At 33.8% G+C, this 18,609-nt stretch overlaps 1 protein-coding gene across 1 annotated transcript in view; it reads right to left on the bottom strand.

The window, feature by feature from the left end:
* Positions 1-18,609, bottom strand: part of SPAG1 (sperm associated antigen 1) — a 64,108-nt gene that overhangs the window by 30,773 nt on the left and 14,726 nt on the right. The window contains exons 5-10 of the mRNA XM_011376194.2: positions 15,118-15,182; positions 14,493-14,602; positions 13,799-13,904; positions 11,034-11,164; positions 10,193-10,299; positions 8,462-8,730 (exon numbers count right to left, since the gene is read on the bottom strand). Of these exons, the coding sequence (XP_011374496.1) occupies positions 8,462-8,730; positions 10,193-10,299; positions 11,034-11,164; positions 13,799-13,904; positions 14,493-14,602; positions 15,118-15,182 (788 nt within the window). The remainder of the gene's footprint in view (positions 1-8,461; positions 8,731-10,192; positions 10,300-11,033; positions 11,165-13,798; positions 13,905-14,492; positions 14,603-15,117; positions 15,183-18,609) is intronic.

The following is an 18,609-nucleotide window of genomic DNA, read 5'->3' as shown; positions in this document are numbered from 1 at the left end:
AAATATAAAATGTATAAATATTTCGTTGATGGGTGTCTTATCGATACTTTAAGCAATTTATTATTTTGTTAAAGAAAAAACCCACAGACCCCAAATGGCATCGCTTGTGCTAAAAGCCCATCATACCAAACCTAGATTTAATTGCAGTTTCAATCTCTCCCAGAAACATAATCTTAATCAACCAGCATAGAATTTTTTTGGTCAAGCACCAGTAGTCTATCATGTGTGCCCTCACCATGCCCGACTCCTCCCCACCCCCCCACCCCCCCAAAAAAGAAAAAGCAATCTGTGTGATCAAAACTCTTCTCTGTTCTCTTCCCCCACAGAGAAAAAAATGTCATGGCCCAAAATTAACCTATTCTTTTCTTTCACTAAGAGCTCCCTTGCCCCTGCTTCCTATAAAAACCTGCCTGATAAGACCACCTGCCTTCTCCTAAGGGAAGGTGACTTAACTTCTTAGTCTCACCCTCTTTCTGCCTATAAAAACCTTCCAATGTATACATCTCCTTGGAGTGCCTTCTAGTTGCTAGATGAGATGCTGTTCGATTAACATATTGCATAATAAAGCCATTTAGATCTTCAAATTTACTTGGTTGAATTTTGTTTTTACCAATTCCAAAGCATCACTAAAAAGCACTTAAATACAATGACTTCCAAGCTTTCTCTTTTAACAAATTCTAATCTGATTTTTAATAGATATATTTTCCATTCTGTTTCATGAATGGTAAAGCCAGGATTTGAAGCATAAAGACAGAGGGAATAGAAAACTACAAGTATTTAAATGAAAATTGGTGGACGGTCACCTTAAGGCCACTAACAAATACAGTTTTCTATACAGCAAAATAACGTCCAATTTTGGATCACTAACCCAAAGGTGCTTAATTATTAAAATAAAAAGATATTGTTTCTGTGATAAATCCCCAGATTGGACCCAATACGATTATTAGAGCAAGGCTCCACTCTTCCTCATTTGGTATCTGCTACTCAAGTCCCCACCCAGCATTGAAACAGATGGAAGCACAAGTATCAGGAGAAATAGACAACTTAGTATTGTACATTCCTTTTATGTCATCCCTTCGTGTTCAGCCAAAACTATTACTAAATAACTGCAGTTTATTTAGAACTTAATATGGGTCCTCTTAATAATCTTCACACCAAATATTATCACTTTACAAAGGAGACAACAGAAACACAAGGAAGTAGCTAAGGAATTTGTTCAAGCGCAGAGAGCTAGGAATCCCAGTATAACTGGGATGCAAATGAACTGAACTGAATGCAAAGCTGCACTTCTTTTCTTAAGATCAAAAAGTCCCTGAACGACTTTTCCAGTCCCTGCAAAGGTAAACAAAGGCCAGAACATGAAAGTCTTGTGAGTCCTGTTGGGTATTGCACTACCTGTAGGACATTCCAGAAGTGCTGTTCAGGAGGTGGTTCCAAATCTAGATCAGAGGAGTGGCCTTATCTAGGGACACTGACTTAAGAGCTGCTGTCTTATAAAGGATCATGAAGTTTGGATGTAGATTAGGTCACTCAGATCTTCCAAAGGATTCCTGAGAAATACTAAAACTTAAAGGATGATCAGAGGAAGCTCTCATATGGAGATGGAGGAGTACCTGCAAATGAGAGAAAACCCAGGAGGGCATAGTGCCTCCAAAACCAAGAAGAAAGGCATCAATAATAACATTTAAATCTCAAAGGAAGTAATGGCCAGTGTCATTTAACAACAACTAAAGAGAACCTTTAGATCTAAAGATGACAAGAACTTTAGTAGCCTTGGATGGGGTTGTTTGTGTAGCTGGTAGATGCAAAAATCCTCAATAAAATACAAGCAAACCAAATACAATAGCATATTAAAAGGATTATACACCATCCCCAAGTGGGACTTATCTCAGGAATGAAAGAATAGTTCAATAGTAGATAATCTATGAAACAAAACACATTAATAGAACAAGGGGAAAACCACGTGATCATAACTAACACTGAAAAGGAATTTGACAAAATCTAACACCTCTCATGATAAAAACACTCAGAAAACTAGGAATATGAATGAAATTTCTCAGTGTAATACAGTAACTTTATGAAAAACTCACAGCTAACATCATACTTAATGGTGAAATTCTGAAAGCTTTCCCCTGAAGATCAGGAGCAAGACATGGATGCCCTTTTCACAAGAGCTACTCAACATTCTACTGGAAGTTGTAACCTGATCAATTAGTCAAGAAAAAGAAATAAAAAGCATTCACATTGTAAAGGAAGAAGTAAAACTATCTCTTTATAGATGATATGATACTATACAGATTTTTTAGGATTACATATATAACATACAATAATATAATTATATATTATATTATATGTTATGATGTATAATTAATACTTACATATGTAAATATGTGGAATGTAATTATAATTATGAAATATAAAAATTATAATTTATTATATATTATAATAATACTACATATGTATATATTTCTAAAGAATACACACATACACACACACCCCACTACTAAAGCTAATAAGAAAATTCAGCAAAGTTTCAGGGTACAAGATCAACATAAAAAATCAGTTGTTTCTACGCACTAGCAATAAACAATCCAAAAAAAGAAATTACAATGACAATTCCATTTATAACATCATCCAAAGGAATAAAATATTTAGGAATAAATTTAACAAGAAGGTGAAGGACTTGTACACTTAAAATTACAAAACTACTGAAAGAAATTAAATAAAAGGAAAGATAGGAAGACTTCATGTTGTTAAGATATTAATATTATCCAAAGTGACCTACAAATTCAATATAATCCTTATCAAAATTCCAGAGCCTTTTTTTGAGAAATAGAAAAGCTGATCCTCAAATTCATGTGGAATTACAAGGGGTCTAGAATAGCCAAAATAACTGAAAAAGAAGAACAAAATCAAGACTCGAGACTTACTAAAAGCTACAGTAATCAAAACAGTGGTGCTGGCATAAGGATAGTCATATAGACCAGTGGAATAGAATTGAGAGTCCAGAAGTAAACCCATACATCTATGGCCAATTGATTTTTTTGACAAAGGTGTCAAGTCCATTTAATAGAGAAAGAATAGTCTCTTTAACAAATGGTGCTGGGACAACTGGATCTCCATGTGCTTAAAAAAAAAAACAAAGTTAAGATGGACTCCTTCCTACCTTAATTAATCAAAATAAATCAATGACCTAAATATATGAGCTAAACAATAAAACTCTTACAAGAAAACATAAGGATAAATCTACACGACCTTGGATTTAACAATGGATTTTTATATGACACCAAAGGCCCAAGCACAAAAGAAAAATAGATAAATTGGACTTCATCAAAATTAAAAACTTTTGTACATCAAAGGATATTATCAAGAAAGGAAAAAGACAACCCACAGAGTGGAAGAAATTATATGCAAATCATATCTGATAAGGGTCTTGTATGTATCCAGAATATATAAAAAATACAATGCAATAATAAAAAAACAATCTAATTGTAAAATGTGCAAAGGAGCCGAATAGACATTTCTCCAAATAAGATCTACAAATGTCTAATAAACACATGAAAAGGTGGTCAACATAAAAGTTATTAGGGAAATGCAAATCAAAACCATAAGGAGTTATCACTTCACACACACTAAGATAGCTATAATCAAAAAGGCAAACCATAACAAGTGTGTACAAGATTGTGGAAAAATTAAAATCCTCATATATTGCTGGTGGGTATGTAAAATGCTGTAGCCACTTTGGAAAACAGCCTGGCAGTTCTTCAAGGAGTTAAACAATTGCCATATAACCTAGTATTCCACTACTAGGTATATACCCAAGAAAATTAAAAACGTACACACACACACACATACATGAACTTGTACATGAATATTCATAGCAGCATTATTCATAATAGCCAAAAAGTGGAAACAACCTAAATGTCCACCAACTGATGAATGGAAAAAGAAAATGTGGTATATTATTCATGCAATGGAATATTACTTGTCCATAAAAAGGAATGAAGTGTTGCATGCTGCAATATGAATGAACCTTGAAAACACCATGCTTAGTGAAAGCAGCCATGCACAAATGGCCACATATTGTATAACTCCATATATATGAAATATTCAGATTGGGCAAATCCCTAAGACAGAAAGCCAGGAGGGGTAATGGGAGCTATTCTAATAGATATGGGATTTCTCTTTGTGATTATAAAAATGTTCTAGAGTTAGTGGTGATGGTTGTACAACTTTTTAAATATATTAAAATCCATTGAATTAGAAAATGTTGAATTTTATGACATATAAGTTATATCTTATCTTAAAGAAAGAGTGCTTTTTTTACCTTACCTTGACAGCAAAGAATACTCTTTTTTCCCCCCATCCTGGACAATTTAATGGGAGAAAAAAAGAATATTTAATTTTCACTTTTTATTAACAATACAAAATTTATTGATCATTTAATTTCATTAGTGATTTATCTGTTCATATGCTTTGTTCATTTTGGTACTGAGATCTTTAACTTTTTCTTGTTGTTTTATAAAAGCTCTTCATATTACAAGGTTGTCAACCTCTTGCCATTTTTCCTAATTTGTCATTTGCCTTTTAATTTGTTTTATGGCATCTGACTTGCACAGGTTTTTCATTCTTACTAATCAAAATCATTAACTTTTCTCTTTATGATTTTGTCTATTGTTTTAACTCTGAAAACCCCACCCTTCTACTCTCCTGATCCCACCAATTCTAGGTCAAGAGAAATATTTATATTTCATTCTTCTGTTAGTGAATAACTGTTTAATTTTCTTATATTTCATTTTTAAATGGGAATAAGCAACAGCACAAGGGAGGCAAGATGCTTACTTTCCTCTGATTACTTCTCACAGACTCTATAAGGACATAGACTAAACACCAAAGTTTCTGACAGCTACAGTTGTAAGATGATGGCCACTTCTAAATGCTCTCTACAGAGAAGGAAATGCTCTCTATGAGGGAAGGAAATGCATCTCTACGAATAGATGGGGAGTTTCCGAGAAAGCCCACAAATTCAAATTCCCAGATTTAATAAATCTGACAAACAGGCAGGTATTTCTTCATACTAGTCTTTAGAAGAACAGGTGAAGAAAGCCTATCGATTGTCTTATCTTAGAACCTGAGCACAGAGTAGATGCTCAATAATCGCCACTTATTAAGTTAAATCCATTTGTATGCTATATAAACCAATGTTATACCTCAGTCTGGATGAACTGGGCCTGGCCAACCCAAGTTGAACTCCCAGAGGAGCAGCATTATCAGCTAAGGACACAAAATACTAATTGCTGTATTTTTTCATGGTCTTCATGTGCTTAAAAAAAAAAACAAAGGGCTTCTTGCATCATACCCCATAATGACTAAAAATTCTTTCTTGGAATGTGGTGGGATGGGAAACCACGCGTAAAGATTCCAATTTGATAATCTCCCTCTTGGCTGTAACATTATTTTCCTAATAGCAACTTAGATTTCTCCTTTTCCAAGGCTCTAGGACCTCTTTTTACATGTCATCTAACAATGGAACTTGGTAGAAGTGAGCATAAGATAGTTCTAACGATTTCATTTCATCTTAAAAGGACTACTTCTGGGCTTCCAACCATTCATTCCACTTAATCTTGACTTGCTTTCCTGATAAAAGAGAACTAACTTGTTTTAAAATTTATATTCTTCCTATCAAGACATTTTTGTTTTCTGAATCTTACATATTTTTGTATATTCCCTAATTTAAAAAATAAATATGGGGGCATGAATGACAGAATCAGAAATGGTTCTTGTAAAGTTCCTGGCTGCCTGGAGACCTGATTGGAACTATTGCGTCTCTATGACACTCGTCTGAGGGAGGAACATCTTATCACTCTGTCAAATGATATTACACTATAATAACCCTGACTCTGCAACAATCCCAACTCAGATTTCTACTCATAGAAATAGTTCTACTGATTTTTTTAGTGATTAGACTTTTCCTGTTTGTTCATTTCTACTTGTGAGGAGGGCCTTTTAATATCTTCCCCACCCCACCACGTTATTGAGATTAACTGACATATTGTATAAGTTAAGTTTAAGGTATACAATGTGATAATTTGATATACGTATATATTGCAAAATGATTACCACAAGATTACATACAAATACAGAATCATTGTTTTGTACACCTCAAACTAATATAATGTCAATTATATCTCAATTAAAAAAATTAACTCAGAATGGACATATATCTAAATATAAAACATAAAACTATGAAACATTTATAAAAAAAAAACAGGAGAAAAATCCTCATAATTTTGGGTTAGGCAAAGCATCTTAGATATAACATCAAAAGCACAGTCCATTTAAAATTTTTGATGAATCTCACTCTACTCAAATTGAAGAACTTTTTTCAGTGAAAGACAATATTAAGAGTGAAAAAATGAGCTATAAACAGGGGAAAATATTTGTAAAGATCATATTTAACAAAGGACTTGTACCAAAAATATGCAAAGAACTCTCAAAACTCAACCCACCTAATTTTAAAAACTGGTGGTATAAACTGAACAGATATTTCACCAGAAATGACACAGAGATGTCAAATAAGCACATGAAAAAATGTTCAACATCATTTACCATTAGTAAAATGCAAATTAAAACCATGAGACCACTATACACCTAATAAAATGGCTAAAATTAAAAAAATAATAATAAAACTGACAATACCAAACACTGACAAGAATGATAAAGAACTAGAACCCTTATATGTTGCCAGTGGGAAGACAAAATGGTACAGCCATCTGAAAAAACAGTTTGGAAATGTTTTTTAAAGTTAAACATACACATACCATGTGACCCAGAAATCGTATGTTTACCCAAAACCTGTGGGAGAATGTTAATAGCAGCTCTATTCATAAATATCAAATGCCGGAAACAACCTGAATCTCCTTGAATAAGAGAAGGAATAAACAAGCTGCAGTATATTCATATAATGAAATACTATTCAGCATTTAAAAGGAATGAACCACAGATACACGCAACTATATGAATGAATGTCAGTGACAGTATGCTAAGTGAAGAAAGCTAGTCTCAAAGAGTTGCATACTCTGATTCCTTTTATGGTATACGACATTCTGGAAAAGGTAAAACTATAGAAACAGAGAACAGATCAACGGTTACCAAGAGTTGGGATGAGGGAAGGGTTTGGCTAAAGGGAGAGCAAAAAGGAGTTTTTTTTGGCATGATGGAGTTCTTCTGTATACTGATTGTGGTGGTAGTTACATGAAATTATATACATGTCAAAACTATATACCAAAAAAGTATGTTTTTACCATACATAAAATTTTAAGATAATTTTTAAATAGTAGCAACTGATATAGTTTATACTACATCTTATTCCAGGTAAGATTTTAAATAATTTAAATAATTTCCTTTAATTGTAAGACACGTGGCTAATTACTCTGAGCTAAAAACATTTGCTGAAAGCACTTACTTAAAATCAGGCTGAAAGGTGAAAAACTTTTTACCTTAGTCTCTCCCTTTTTCATCATTTTGATGCTCTGTCTTCCTTTCCCATCTCTCTCGTGCTCCTATTCTTGTGTCCTCCTCTCTCTCTCTTACTTTTCTGTCCCTTTGTCTTTATTCTAGCTTAACTGATCATACTTTAACCTGAAGTATATATTTTACATTATATTTATTTTCATTAAAAAAATAAAAACTTATACTTCCTGTTCTTTATTTAAGTTGAATTGATCATTTTATATTTCTCTCAAAATTAAAATATTCTGTTGAATTTCTTGAAGTTGATTTTTACCCATGAATGATTTTCAAAATTGGTATTTCCCCTTGGTTGCTAAGGGGCTCTCAAGAAGGGAGAAAAATTTTTCCCCTCCTGGTCAAATAATAGGCAGATCTTTCCCCTTCAAGTTGATGTAACTTTCATTGTTTTATATGACACATATTAAGCTTTATCAAGTCTAGATTTTTTTTGTAAATTATTAAAAGCGAAATTGCATATTTAAAAATCTTTTTGAGCGCACACATAGCAATTTTCTAGCAACAATGCATTCATATAGGTATATAACCCCTTGAAGCTATGACATATTTGTTTGCAACCAATAGCTGTATATAAAACAATCATCTAAGAGAGACACTTAAGGTTAACTTGCAAATTATTGGTACCAGAAAGACATAGACATTTGCATTTAAAGGTGATGATCAGGAATTAAATTGAGCACTAGAAAAGTGTGTCAGTTTAAGAAGAAAAATGGGTTTGGGAGATTGTATTAAGAAAAAGATGAGCTATGTTAACTAGACATTGTGGTGATCATTTCACAATATATACAAATATCAAATCATTATGATATATACCTGAAACTATTTAATGTTATATGTCAATTATACCTCAACGAAGAAAAGGAAAAAGAAAAAGAGCTACATTAAGAAAAAGATTAAGAAAAAACTTAATTGTGAATTTACAAGATAAAGCTAGGAAAAGTTTGACAGACTAAGAATTTCTGTACAAATAGAAAATTTGAGACAGCTTGTCACATAAAAAGGCAGTTTTTTGCACAACCAAAAGAGAAAAGATGTTTTACTTGTATCCTCACTGCTATCTTCATGTTTTCTTCCACTGTCCTTTCCATCTTCATCTTCCGAGTTTTCTACTTCCTGAATAACTATCCTTTTCCCTTTCGTTTGAGTCGTAGATGCAGGTTCAGAATTTTTCAGATCTCTTTCAACCTCTGACAAAGTTTTCTGCAACATAATCACCATATTAAAGACTATGTTTTCATTTAATAAAAAAAATATAACACATTCTTTCAGGTAAGAGTATGAAGCTATCAGAAAGTGAATAAAAGTAACCAAGGTAAGTCTTTTTATGGTGGTCTGTTTTTTTTTCCAAACAAATTCATTGCTTTGTCTGATTATAATCATACATGTCAGTTATAAAAAACTTAAAGCATAACAAGTACGAAAAAGAAAGAAAACTTATCTGAAATCCTGCTACTCAGGTAACACTATTGCTATTCTGATGATCATCTTCCTAGATATGTTTACACACACACACACACACACACACACACACACACACTAAATATAACATAATAAAAAGGAAATACTATGGGGAAAAATGCTCAGCCCTAAATCGAATCCACTGAAATGCTGACTTGCCAAATGCAGCTGATACACTAGGGATGTCAGCTGCCCCTCAGAGAAAGTACGATAGATAACACAACAGGTGTACGTGGAAACATTAACAACTTATTATTGGAAGACAGTTCTCCATGGGTTTCTTACATTTCTAAATATACTGTGAGCAGAGGAATTAAACAGCCTTTGTTCTAAACTATCTTTAAGGATGTTTGTATTGAGAACAGCCTTGGAAAATAAGAGTATTTCCCTTCAGAGGAGAGAGCAAGTTTTCTTTGCTCTCCAGTAAAATAAAGATGTTTCCCTCTTATACTGAGACAGGTTTGCTTACATCCCATTATGAAAGATGGGGGTTTCATAAATTTGGGATTCCTCAACTGTAACTTGGGTTATAAATCTAGAAATTCAGATAGTAATGAATATGTATTTTTTAAGATCTTTGATGCAATGTACTTAAATCACTTTTCAGAAAAGTTTGTGTTGCTTTTCAGCATAGTGCAGCATCTATCTGGGCCATTCTGCGCACCCCCATGAGACTTGAGGGCCAGGGGACCTGAAATGAACTTGAAGCTCATCGGCTTGCCATGCCATGAGTCTGACCCAGGAGTCTTGTGTATTCTTCTAGTCTTGTATATTCTTCTTGTTAATTTGCAAGTAGGGTAAAATCTCAGACCTTCACGGTTCTCAGCACTTACTTCTACTCTTCAGGCCTTAACACAGATCCTCTTAAGTGCATATCTGAGTCAGTCTGCTGTCGATGATGCAATTTTTACCATGCAAGTTACAGAGAGAAACACTCTTTCATAGCCATCAAGTTTATGCCTAATCTTACCTAGGAAACTTCTATACTACTCTGTATAATAAGCTGAGATTAGCTCAAAGAAAAGTATTACTTTCTTCCATTTCAAATAGATATAAACACTTTGGGGTGTCTGGGATATACCTGCTTTTTAAAGCTGTGACTTAATCCTCAACATCATGTATGCAGCAAGATTGATATCATTTAAATGTAAATACAGAAATAGTAAGCTATAGAATTTCATGAGGAATCACTTTCTGTACTTACTTTGGCCAACTCATTATCAGGTTCAACATCCAGTACTTTATGCAAATCTTCGATAGCTTCCTGGAGCTTGTTTTGATGTTTATATGTAGTAGCACGGCGTAGAAGAGCTGGGAATTTACCGAAATAAAAGATACATTTTTTTATCATTATGGTATTATGGTTATAATATATTTCTCAAGTGGAAGAATATAAGTAGCACAGAACAGTTTAGGATGCAGTCGTGCAGAGCTTAACTACACCCATTTTCATATTGTTGAACACAAAGAAAATGATACTGAGGTAAAGAGAAGAGGCTGCATCAGACAACTGTCCCCTCCAACCATCTGGCCCTGTGACAGCCCAGGCCCTGCCAGCTTCTGCAAAAACAGAGACTCTAAACTTCAACCTTTCAGAGGCACCACACTGTACTGCAATATTGGGAAGCTTTTACTAAACAAAAATGTTTTCTATAAGCATGTTCCCTATAATCATTTCATTTTCTATAAAAATGTTCCCTATAATCATCACTGTAATGACTGTACAACAGTATGAATGTAGTTAATACCACTGAATTGTGCATTTAAAAATGATTAAGATGGTAAATCTTACATGAATTTTACAAAATAAAAAAAAAATTGAAAGAAAAAACCCCACAGTTAAATGCAAGCTTGAGATAGTTCTTCAAAAATACTACCTCAATGCAAATAATCAGGAACTTAAATTCCAAGTTAAACATGAAGTTAAAAGTAATTTTATGAAGGTAAATTTCACATGTAGAAATTTTAATTTATTTGAAATATTTTTAGGGCAAATATGAGTGGATCCTACTGTAAATTAAAAGCATTTTATAAATATTCTTTACCCTTTAAGTTTCCAGGTTCTAACTCCAAGACCTTTTCACAATCCTGAAAAGCACTGTTCCAGTTCTGTAGTTTGAGTTCTGCTTGAGCTCGGTTGTTATAGGCCGCTACGGTGGGAAGCACTGATAGGCTTCTATAAAAGAGACACTCATTGGCAACAGGTAGGCCAGTGGTAAATATAAGAAGATGGAGAAACTCAGCTAAAGTTATAAATGAAACAGTTATATCCTGTGTTATAAGCAGAATTGTGCCCCCCAAACTTCATACGGTGAAGTCCTAACCCTCAGTACCTCAGAATGTAACTGTATTTGGAGACAGTGTCTTTAAACATGTGATTAAGTTAAAATGAGGTCATGAAGGTGGACACTAATCCAGTATGACTGGTGTCCTTATAGGAAGAGGAGATTAGAATACAGACACACACAGACAGAAGTCTACTTGAACATGCAGAGAGAAGATAATCATTTATAAATCAAGAAGAGAGGCCTCAAAAGAATCCAAACCTGCCGACACCTTGACCTCAGACTTCTAGCCTTCAGAATTGTGAGAAAAGAAAGTTCTGTTCTTTAAGCCATCCAGCCTGTGGTACTTTGTTATGGCAGTCCCAGTAAACTAATATAGCCAGCATCATCAAAAGTAATAAGATACAATTCTACAAACATACTAAATCAACATTAGACAGATACTTAAATATCTAGTTAAGAAGTTTAAAGTTGACTCAAGCTTTAGCGGTAACATGGGAATGTAACTATCATAGAGCTCCTAAAAAACAGTTTAGTTCACATCATATATCAAAAACTTTTTTTTCCACATGGTAGGGATAATCTCCAAGTGCAAAGAAATGGAGCAACCAACCACAACTAATATCCTTTATTAAATTGTTATTGTGTTAACAGACACAAGTTAGTTTGTAATCTAAAAGTAGATTTAACCTTAAGGAAATGATCATAATTTAATCAAACAAATTTAATAAAACAGAGGATGGTAGTCAGTGGAATAAAGAACACAGACTTTCAGAGAGCAAATTTTGTTAGATTAAGGGTATGAGTGCAAAATAATAGAAATAAAAACTACAACATATCTGACCGTTGCTTAAAAAGTTGATTTGGAATGCTGTGAAACAGCCTATACATAAATATAGGAAAGATAAGGGTATCAGTACACTGACTTTTCTAAATTCGAAAGAGGAATAGAAGATGAAAATGGAGTCATGAAAAGGGTCAATTTACTAAGATCATAAAGAAGTTATATGGTTGGGTAGATATCAGACATGGAAAATTTATGTAAGAATAAATAATAAGAGTACCAGATCCTGAGTGCCTCCCATATGCCAGGCACTAGACGCTAAACTCATCTAATCCTCATTACAATCCACAAAGGCGGTATCACCGCTCTCCCCATTTTGCAGATGAGAAAATAGATGCAACTGAAAGGTTAGGTAATATGCCCAAGGCCACAAGCTTGTAGAGGGAAGAGTCAGGATTCAAACCCAAAGAGTCTACACCTGCTCTCTTTGTCACCATGTTATCTTGACTTGACTTTTGGTGTGTTTTATTTGATCCTCATAGCTGCGCTGAGGTAGGCACTACTATAGCCCATCACAATGAGAAAACTGAGGCAAAAGAGATGAAGAATCTGCCCAAAGGAATAAAGTGGCAGTGTGAGTTCCCTCAACCATCACACTATGCTGCTTTAATTCTTCAACTCCTTGATTTCTCAAAAGAACACAAGAAAAATTTTGTCCCTTGTAATAGATAAGCCATTCTCCATCAGTGGAAATCTACAAGAAAAAGAACAATGTCAGAACTGACATCCACACTGGCTGGAGAGGGGAGGCTGTACTAAATGACTGATACATAAATATCCTCTTTACCTCGCATGTTCACTTAAACAGTCCAAGAAAAACTTCTCTAGAGACACAAACAATATTGAAAAAAAATCTTCCTTCCAAAAGTGGATTAGTGATTCTATAAGCAGTTTGTCTATAACAGCATTTTAGGAACTTTAGTTTACTTTTCGTAGACTGTAAGAGCTTCAAAAGTTCATACAAGTTTTATTGAACACCTGCTGTGAACCAGGTATTTTGCTGGGGAATACAATGGTATAAAAAAACTAACGAGTAGCCTCTGCTCTTACAGAGCTTACAGTCCTGTTAGTATCAAATCACACAAACTTAAATTGTACATCCAACAAGTGCTATAAAAGAAAGATAAGATTACTATAGGAGCCTATCAGTTGGTGAGGAGGGGCGGTGGTGGTGGGAATGTATTAAAGTGAAGATTTAAGCGAGTCTGGGATGTCACAGAAGTCTTCTCCAAAGAAGTGAAGCATGAGCTGAGATCTGAAGGACAAGTCAGAATTAAAAGATAATGAGAGGAGAGAAGAGTATTTTAGACAGAGGAACCAGCATGTGTAAACGCCCTGTGGTAAGAGGTAGAACCATAAGTACCGGGAGTAGATCCGGGCAGTCTGACTTCTTAACCTCTATGCTTTTTGGACTTTCTATCAGTTCCTTTTAGATGGCTTCTAAATTCTCTATAAAATAGGAAAGTCTGGACTTCTGTCAAAAGTGGAAGTAGGTGGAAACTTTCAGAAAAATATTGAAAAAACAAGGCGAACACAAGTGAATTTATGATAAATCACAAATATAATATCTTTAGTGATTCTGATATAAACTATTTAGCTTATTTATATCATTTCAACAATTAAATTTAAATATTGTCATTTTTTTAATGGCAAGTTTAAACCACAACAAAAATCTGCTCACCTTGTATAATACTTCACAGCCTCTTCATAATCTCTTGAGTTGAAAGCCTCATTTCCTTTTTCCTTTTCATGAGTAGCAAGAAAATCCTTTTCCTTCTCAGTTAGACCTAGAAATAAATGTTACCTGCTGTAAGCTAAAATATAATTTAATAAAATTAAAAAAAAATTTTAATCCAAGAATCCTTATTTTAACAGAAGTAGAAAATTACAAAATAAAGTTTTAAAAATGAAAAGTTTCCTAAGTTTAAGAATGATTCTTTTTTTTTTAATCATTCACAATTTTTGATGGTTTAGGTTTTTTTAGGTTTCACTTCAAAGGTGCTATACATCTATGGACTTCAAATGAAACCAAACTGCTCCATCTTTTTGTTTCAAAGCAAAAAGAAAAAAAATGTGAGAAATTTGAAGGAAAAAGGGATTCAAAAGAGGAATGAAAAACAAATAAATTACAGTAAAAAATAGGTTTATATTTTTAAGTCTTACTAAATTTAAATAGTAAAACTATTACTCATATAAAATTAATTAGCTGAAGGATAGATCTGAATTTGTTAGAAGTGGTCAACTTGTGGAGAAAATCCATTAACTTATAATGGAAATCTGCAACACTTTAAGAGAATGTCTTCTAGTTTGACAGCTTTTATTAAAAGTGAAAAAATGTAAAGACTACTAAATTATTCTCATTTTTCCCCAATTACCTGTTGTGTCTAGTCTAGTTTCAATTTTAGACAAATGTGACTTGTTGTTTACTACAGTTTTTTCTTTGTAATCTTCATCAATTTTTGAACATTCCTTTTCCACGTCAAATCTTAAAAGAAAGAATAATAAAAACTGAAAAAAGTACAATACAAGTAAGAAAATAAAATTTATTATTGATATTCTTATATTTGTATCACTGTGCCTTTAAATACATATTCCAAAAATGCAAAATAGGTTTGTATTACAAGTTATCTGGAGGCTCTCTTGGAAACCATGCAATTTAGTGAGAACTTAATCAGGCCTAAACTCTTCAGAACTTTGTAATTAAAATATGGCAAATTTATCTCAATTTGAAATTTCTGTCCTTTTTTATTTTGGATGGGTATAAGGATTACATTAGTTATTTTTGGTTGGTTGCTCTTATAAACAAAAGAATATTTTTGTAGGAGATTTTTATTTAATGGAAAAACAAGATCAAGAGTGACCACATATTCTTAGTACTCTATTGAAGTACCTTGGTATTCTTAACATGTTCAGATTCACAATAATTAAGAAGTTATTACAGTATTTTATAGTAGAGAACTTTTCAGTGACAAATTTTAAGCAAAGAAATATAAAACATACTTATCCCACTCTGCATAATCCCTTGGAATTTTCTTTTTAGCTGGTCTACTTTTAGAACATTTTTCCTGAAATAATTAAATCATATTTATGAGACATACTGAATATAAGATTAGCAGGTTTTACTATAAATGCAACATAAAGCATTGGATTAAGATATACAAATTGAAAAGATAAAAACATAGGTAACCTTGAAGTCAAAACAACCCCAGTATTAAAATTATTAACATAATACATAGTAGGCTTTAAAAGGACTTAAAATGTATGGTTTATTTTGGGAGAAATCTATAGAATTTTAAGTACATATATAAAATTTAAAAATGCACATGTGTGAAAGGTGATTATTAGTGATTATATTATAATTTTTAAAAGTACTAAACTATCATTCATTCTTTTAAAACCTAGACATTGGATACACAGAAATAACTACATTGCTGTATTAGTCAAAGCTGGTTTGTTTGCAATGTCAGACACCCAACCTGGACTAATTCTATTTAAAAAGAATAAATCATTAGCTTATGTAACCAAACTGATGCTAGGGCAAATGTGTTGCTAGGTAAAGGATTCATATGATCTCTCTCCAGCACTCGCTCTCTTTCCCCACAGTCCCTAGTCTCTGCTTCTCTTTGCCTACTGATTTCATTTTCCCTGCTGGCTACTTGTTTTTTCCAAGTAGTAGCAAACATGGTCACAAACAGCCTGGGGTTATAACCTCACAGGCTTCCCAATCAGAAAGGAAAAGGAGAGTGACTCTTCTCTTTATCTTTAGTTAGAGAAATCTCTGAGAAGAACTGTGATTGGTTAGCTTGGGTCATGTGCCCTTTCTTGTCCGTGCTCCAACTTGGGGCTATTAAGTCACCCAACCTACGTCTTATGCCAACTGCAAGCACCAGAAGGGAATGAGAAGAAAGCATCAACAGCCATTAGGCTCACACATAGTTCCTTAAATGGTTTCTTAAAGGTTAGTCATAATCTGAAACCATTTTGAATGGGTCATTTACCCATGCAGTTTTGTAACATTGTGCATTAGTCATTTGGAGTTATGCAGACCTTCTAAACAGTCAAATATTTCATTATACAATTAAAAAATGGTATTTGTTCATATATTCATGGAGCTCATCAGAAAAGTCTTTAAGTATTCTCTTTAAGGGAAAATTATTTTGTCACAATGTGGCTTACATTCAAGAGCCACATGAGAATATGAAATACTCTTAACTGTACTTGAAAGCTCAGGTTTTATCACTGGCAAAAAACACTGTCGGTAGTTTTCCATGAAGTGACAAGCCCACTTCATTCATATTCAAAACAATGTCTGCCAAAAACCCAAGTCTTGATAACCAGTTTGTCAGTCGCTCTTCTGAATATAAATTATTCCAGGAAAAAGTGGCTACTTAAAGCTGGCAACTTAATCACCTAAGTGTTTTTCCAGAGATAACAATCATATTTCACTTCATGATGAAGTACTTTCTGCATACTTCCCATTTTGTCACACAGAATGTTATAAACACGTGTCCTAAGATTCAAGATTTAACAAAATAAGTTTTAGTATTTCATCTAAGACATTTTTATGTTAAGTTGGAATTTATTACTGTGAGTGTAGAGCAGTGGAGAAAACAATGACTACAAGTACAGTTTGGCACCACTGCCTTGGTTTGTGCTGAGGTAAATCTACACCATGAAAAAGACAGAGCATTAGCATTAGTTGTCAAAATAGCATTGACATCCTGGAACCCCCTGGAAGTATCTCTGGGATGACCAGGGTCCACAGACCATGCTTTGAGAACCACTATGCCTACCCCACTGGACCATAAGCTCCTTGAGGGCAGAGACCAAGCTTTATTCATTGTTATACTTTCTGGGTATAGAATTAGCACATAATAGGTGTTCAATTAATATAAATTCATTGATTATAGATAGTAGCATCCTTATCACTGGCAAAAAAGAAAAAAAGAAAACAAACCAAAACAACAACAACAACAACAAAAACACTGTATACCTCAGTTACCTGAGTAATTCCTAATGGGGAGTAAAAAGACCCAGGAAAGTAAATTATCAGAGAGCAGAGTGATGAGGGCGATGGATTTTTTTTAAATAAAATTGAGGATTCAAAGAGGAAATGAGAATAACAAGAATAAGTTAGCCCAGAATGAAGAGACTAGGGTAGCCAACCTTTCTGAAATGAAAGTTAAAAAAAAAAAAAAAGTAGGGCAGAGTGAATGGAACGTGTGATCCACATGAAAGCCCAGAGACCCCCAGTGTCCAGGACACAAGGGCTAAGTTCTGTAATATCATGGTCCAGCGGATGCCAAGAAGCTCAGTTTCAACTTAAAGTTAAGTAAATGGACCTGGAACTGCAAAAGGCCCTTTCTCTATGGAACCCATGGGTTAAAAAGGAGAGGTCTACATGACAAAATAGGGATGAACCACAGAGAAATAATCATAAGGGTTTGGGGATAAGGGGGAAAACAAACATGCACTGATCAAAGGAAAGACATTTATAACTGCTTGAAAGTATCTGTTTAATACTTTAAATTCACAGTTAGTTATGTATGAACTTATTTCCTCTCTGCTTCTACTGGATACATAAAATTATTCCCTGAAATTCTCGCACACTGAATTGGATCTTATATGCTCATCAAAACTGGTCAGAATACAAGAGACAGAACAGCGAAAGAAAAAAACGAGGAAAGGCAGTAAACTCAAGATGCAAGTCTTCAAAGGAAAAGGCTATTTCATTTTGATTTCCAAGTGATGAAATACAGCCTATTCAAGAAGATAATGGCACATCACCAGCTTAAAAAGATCCCCGGCTTTCCTAAAGGACATCACATTTTGGCTATATTGATTAAACTGAGATACTCTCTTAATAACCAACAACAACCTTCTCTCCCTGCCACCCACACCCCACACCAAAAAGGCCTACTTTGGCAACATGAAGACAGCTGTCTGAGCTACGAACTGGAGGCAAATTTTCTTTCATTGCTGGAAATGTTTCAGATTCATGAAAGTGTATTTTATTTTCTTCTTTTTTAATTTCTGATACCCAACTCTGAGAAGGAAAAAAATAAAGGTAAATATACAGTTTGAAATAATTAACCAGGCAAGAGAAAGGACTATATATCATCAAAATTTCTCATGGGTCAATTTTTTAGGTGACAGTTTGATCAAGCCATTCTCTACTTGGAACACCCTTCCTATTCTTTTTTTTTTTTTTTTTGCGGGGGCAGGAGAGGGGAAACAAATAACATAAAATTTATCATCTTGATCATTTTTAAGTGCACAGTATTGTTAAGTATATTCATACTGTTGTTGCCCTTCCTACTTTTATTTATCTTGCAAGATCTTATTCATCATCCCTTCTAGCAAGCTTTCCCTAAACTTCTGGGTTGGGCTAAAAATGCTCCTCCTCCATGTATTAGCATAAAGATTTAAAATCATCTATTTATTGCTCATCTCTATCACCATACTAGAAATTCCTTGAGGGCAGAGCCAATG

This window comes from Pteropus vampyrus, unplaced genomic scaffold (genome assembly GCF_000151845.1).
Source record: "Pteropus vampyrus isolate Shadow unplaced genomic scaffold, Pvam_2.0 Scaffold287, whole genome shotgun sequence".
Taxonomy (NCBI): Eukaryota; Metazoa; Chordata; class Mammalia; order Chiroptera; family Pteropodidae; genus Pteropus; species Pteropus vampyrus.
Note: the sequence above shows the minus strand (reverse complement) of the source record. Positions and strands in the feature narration are given on the sequence as shown.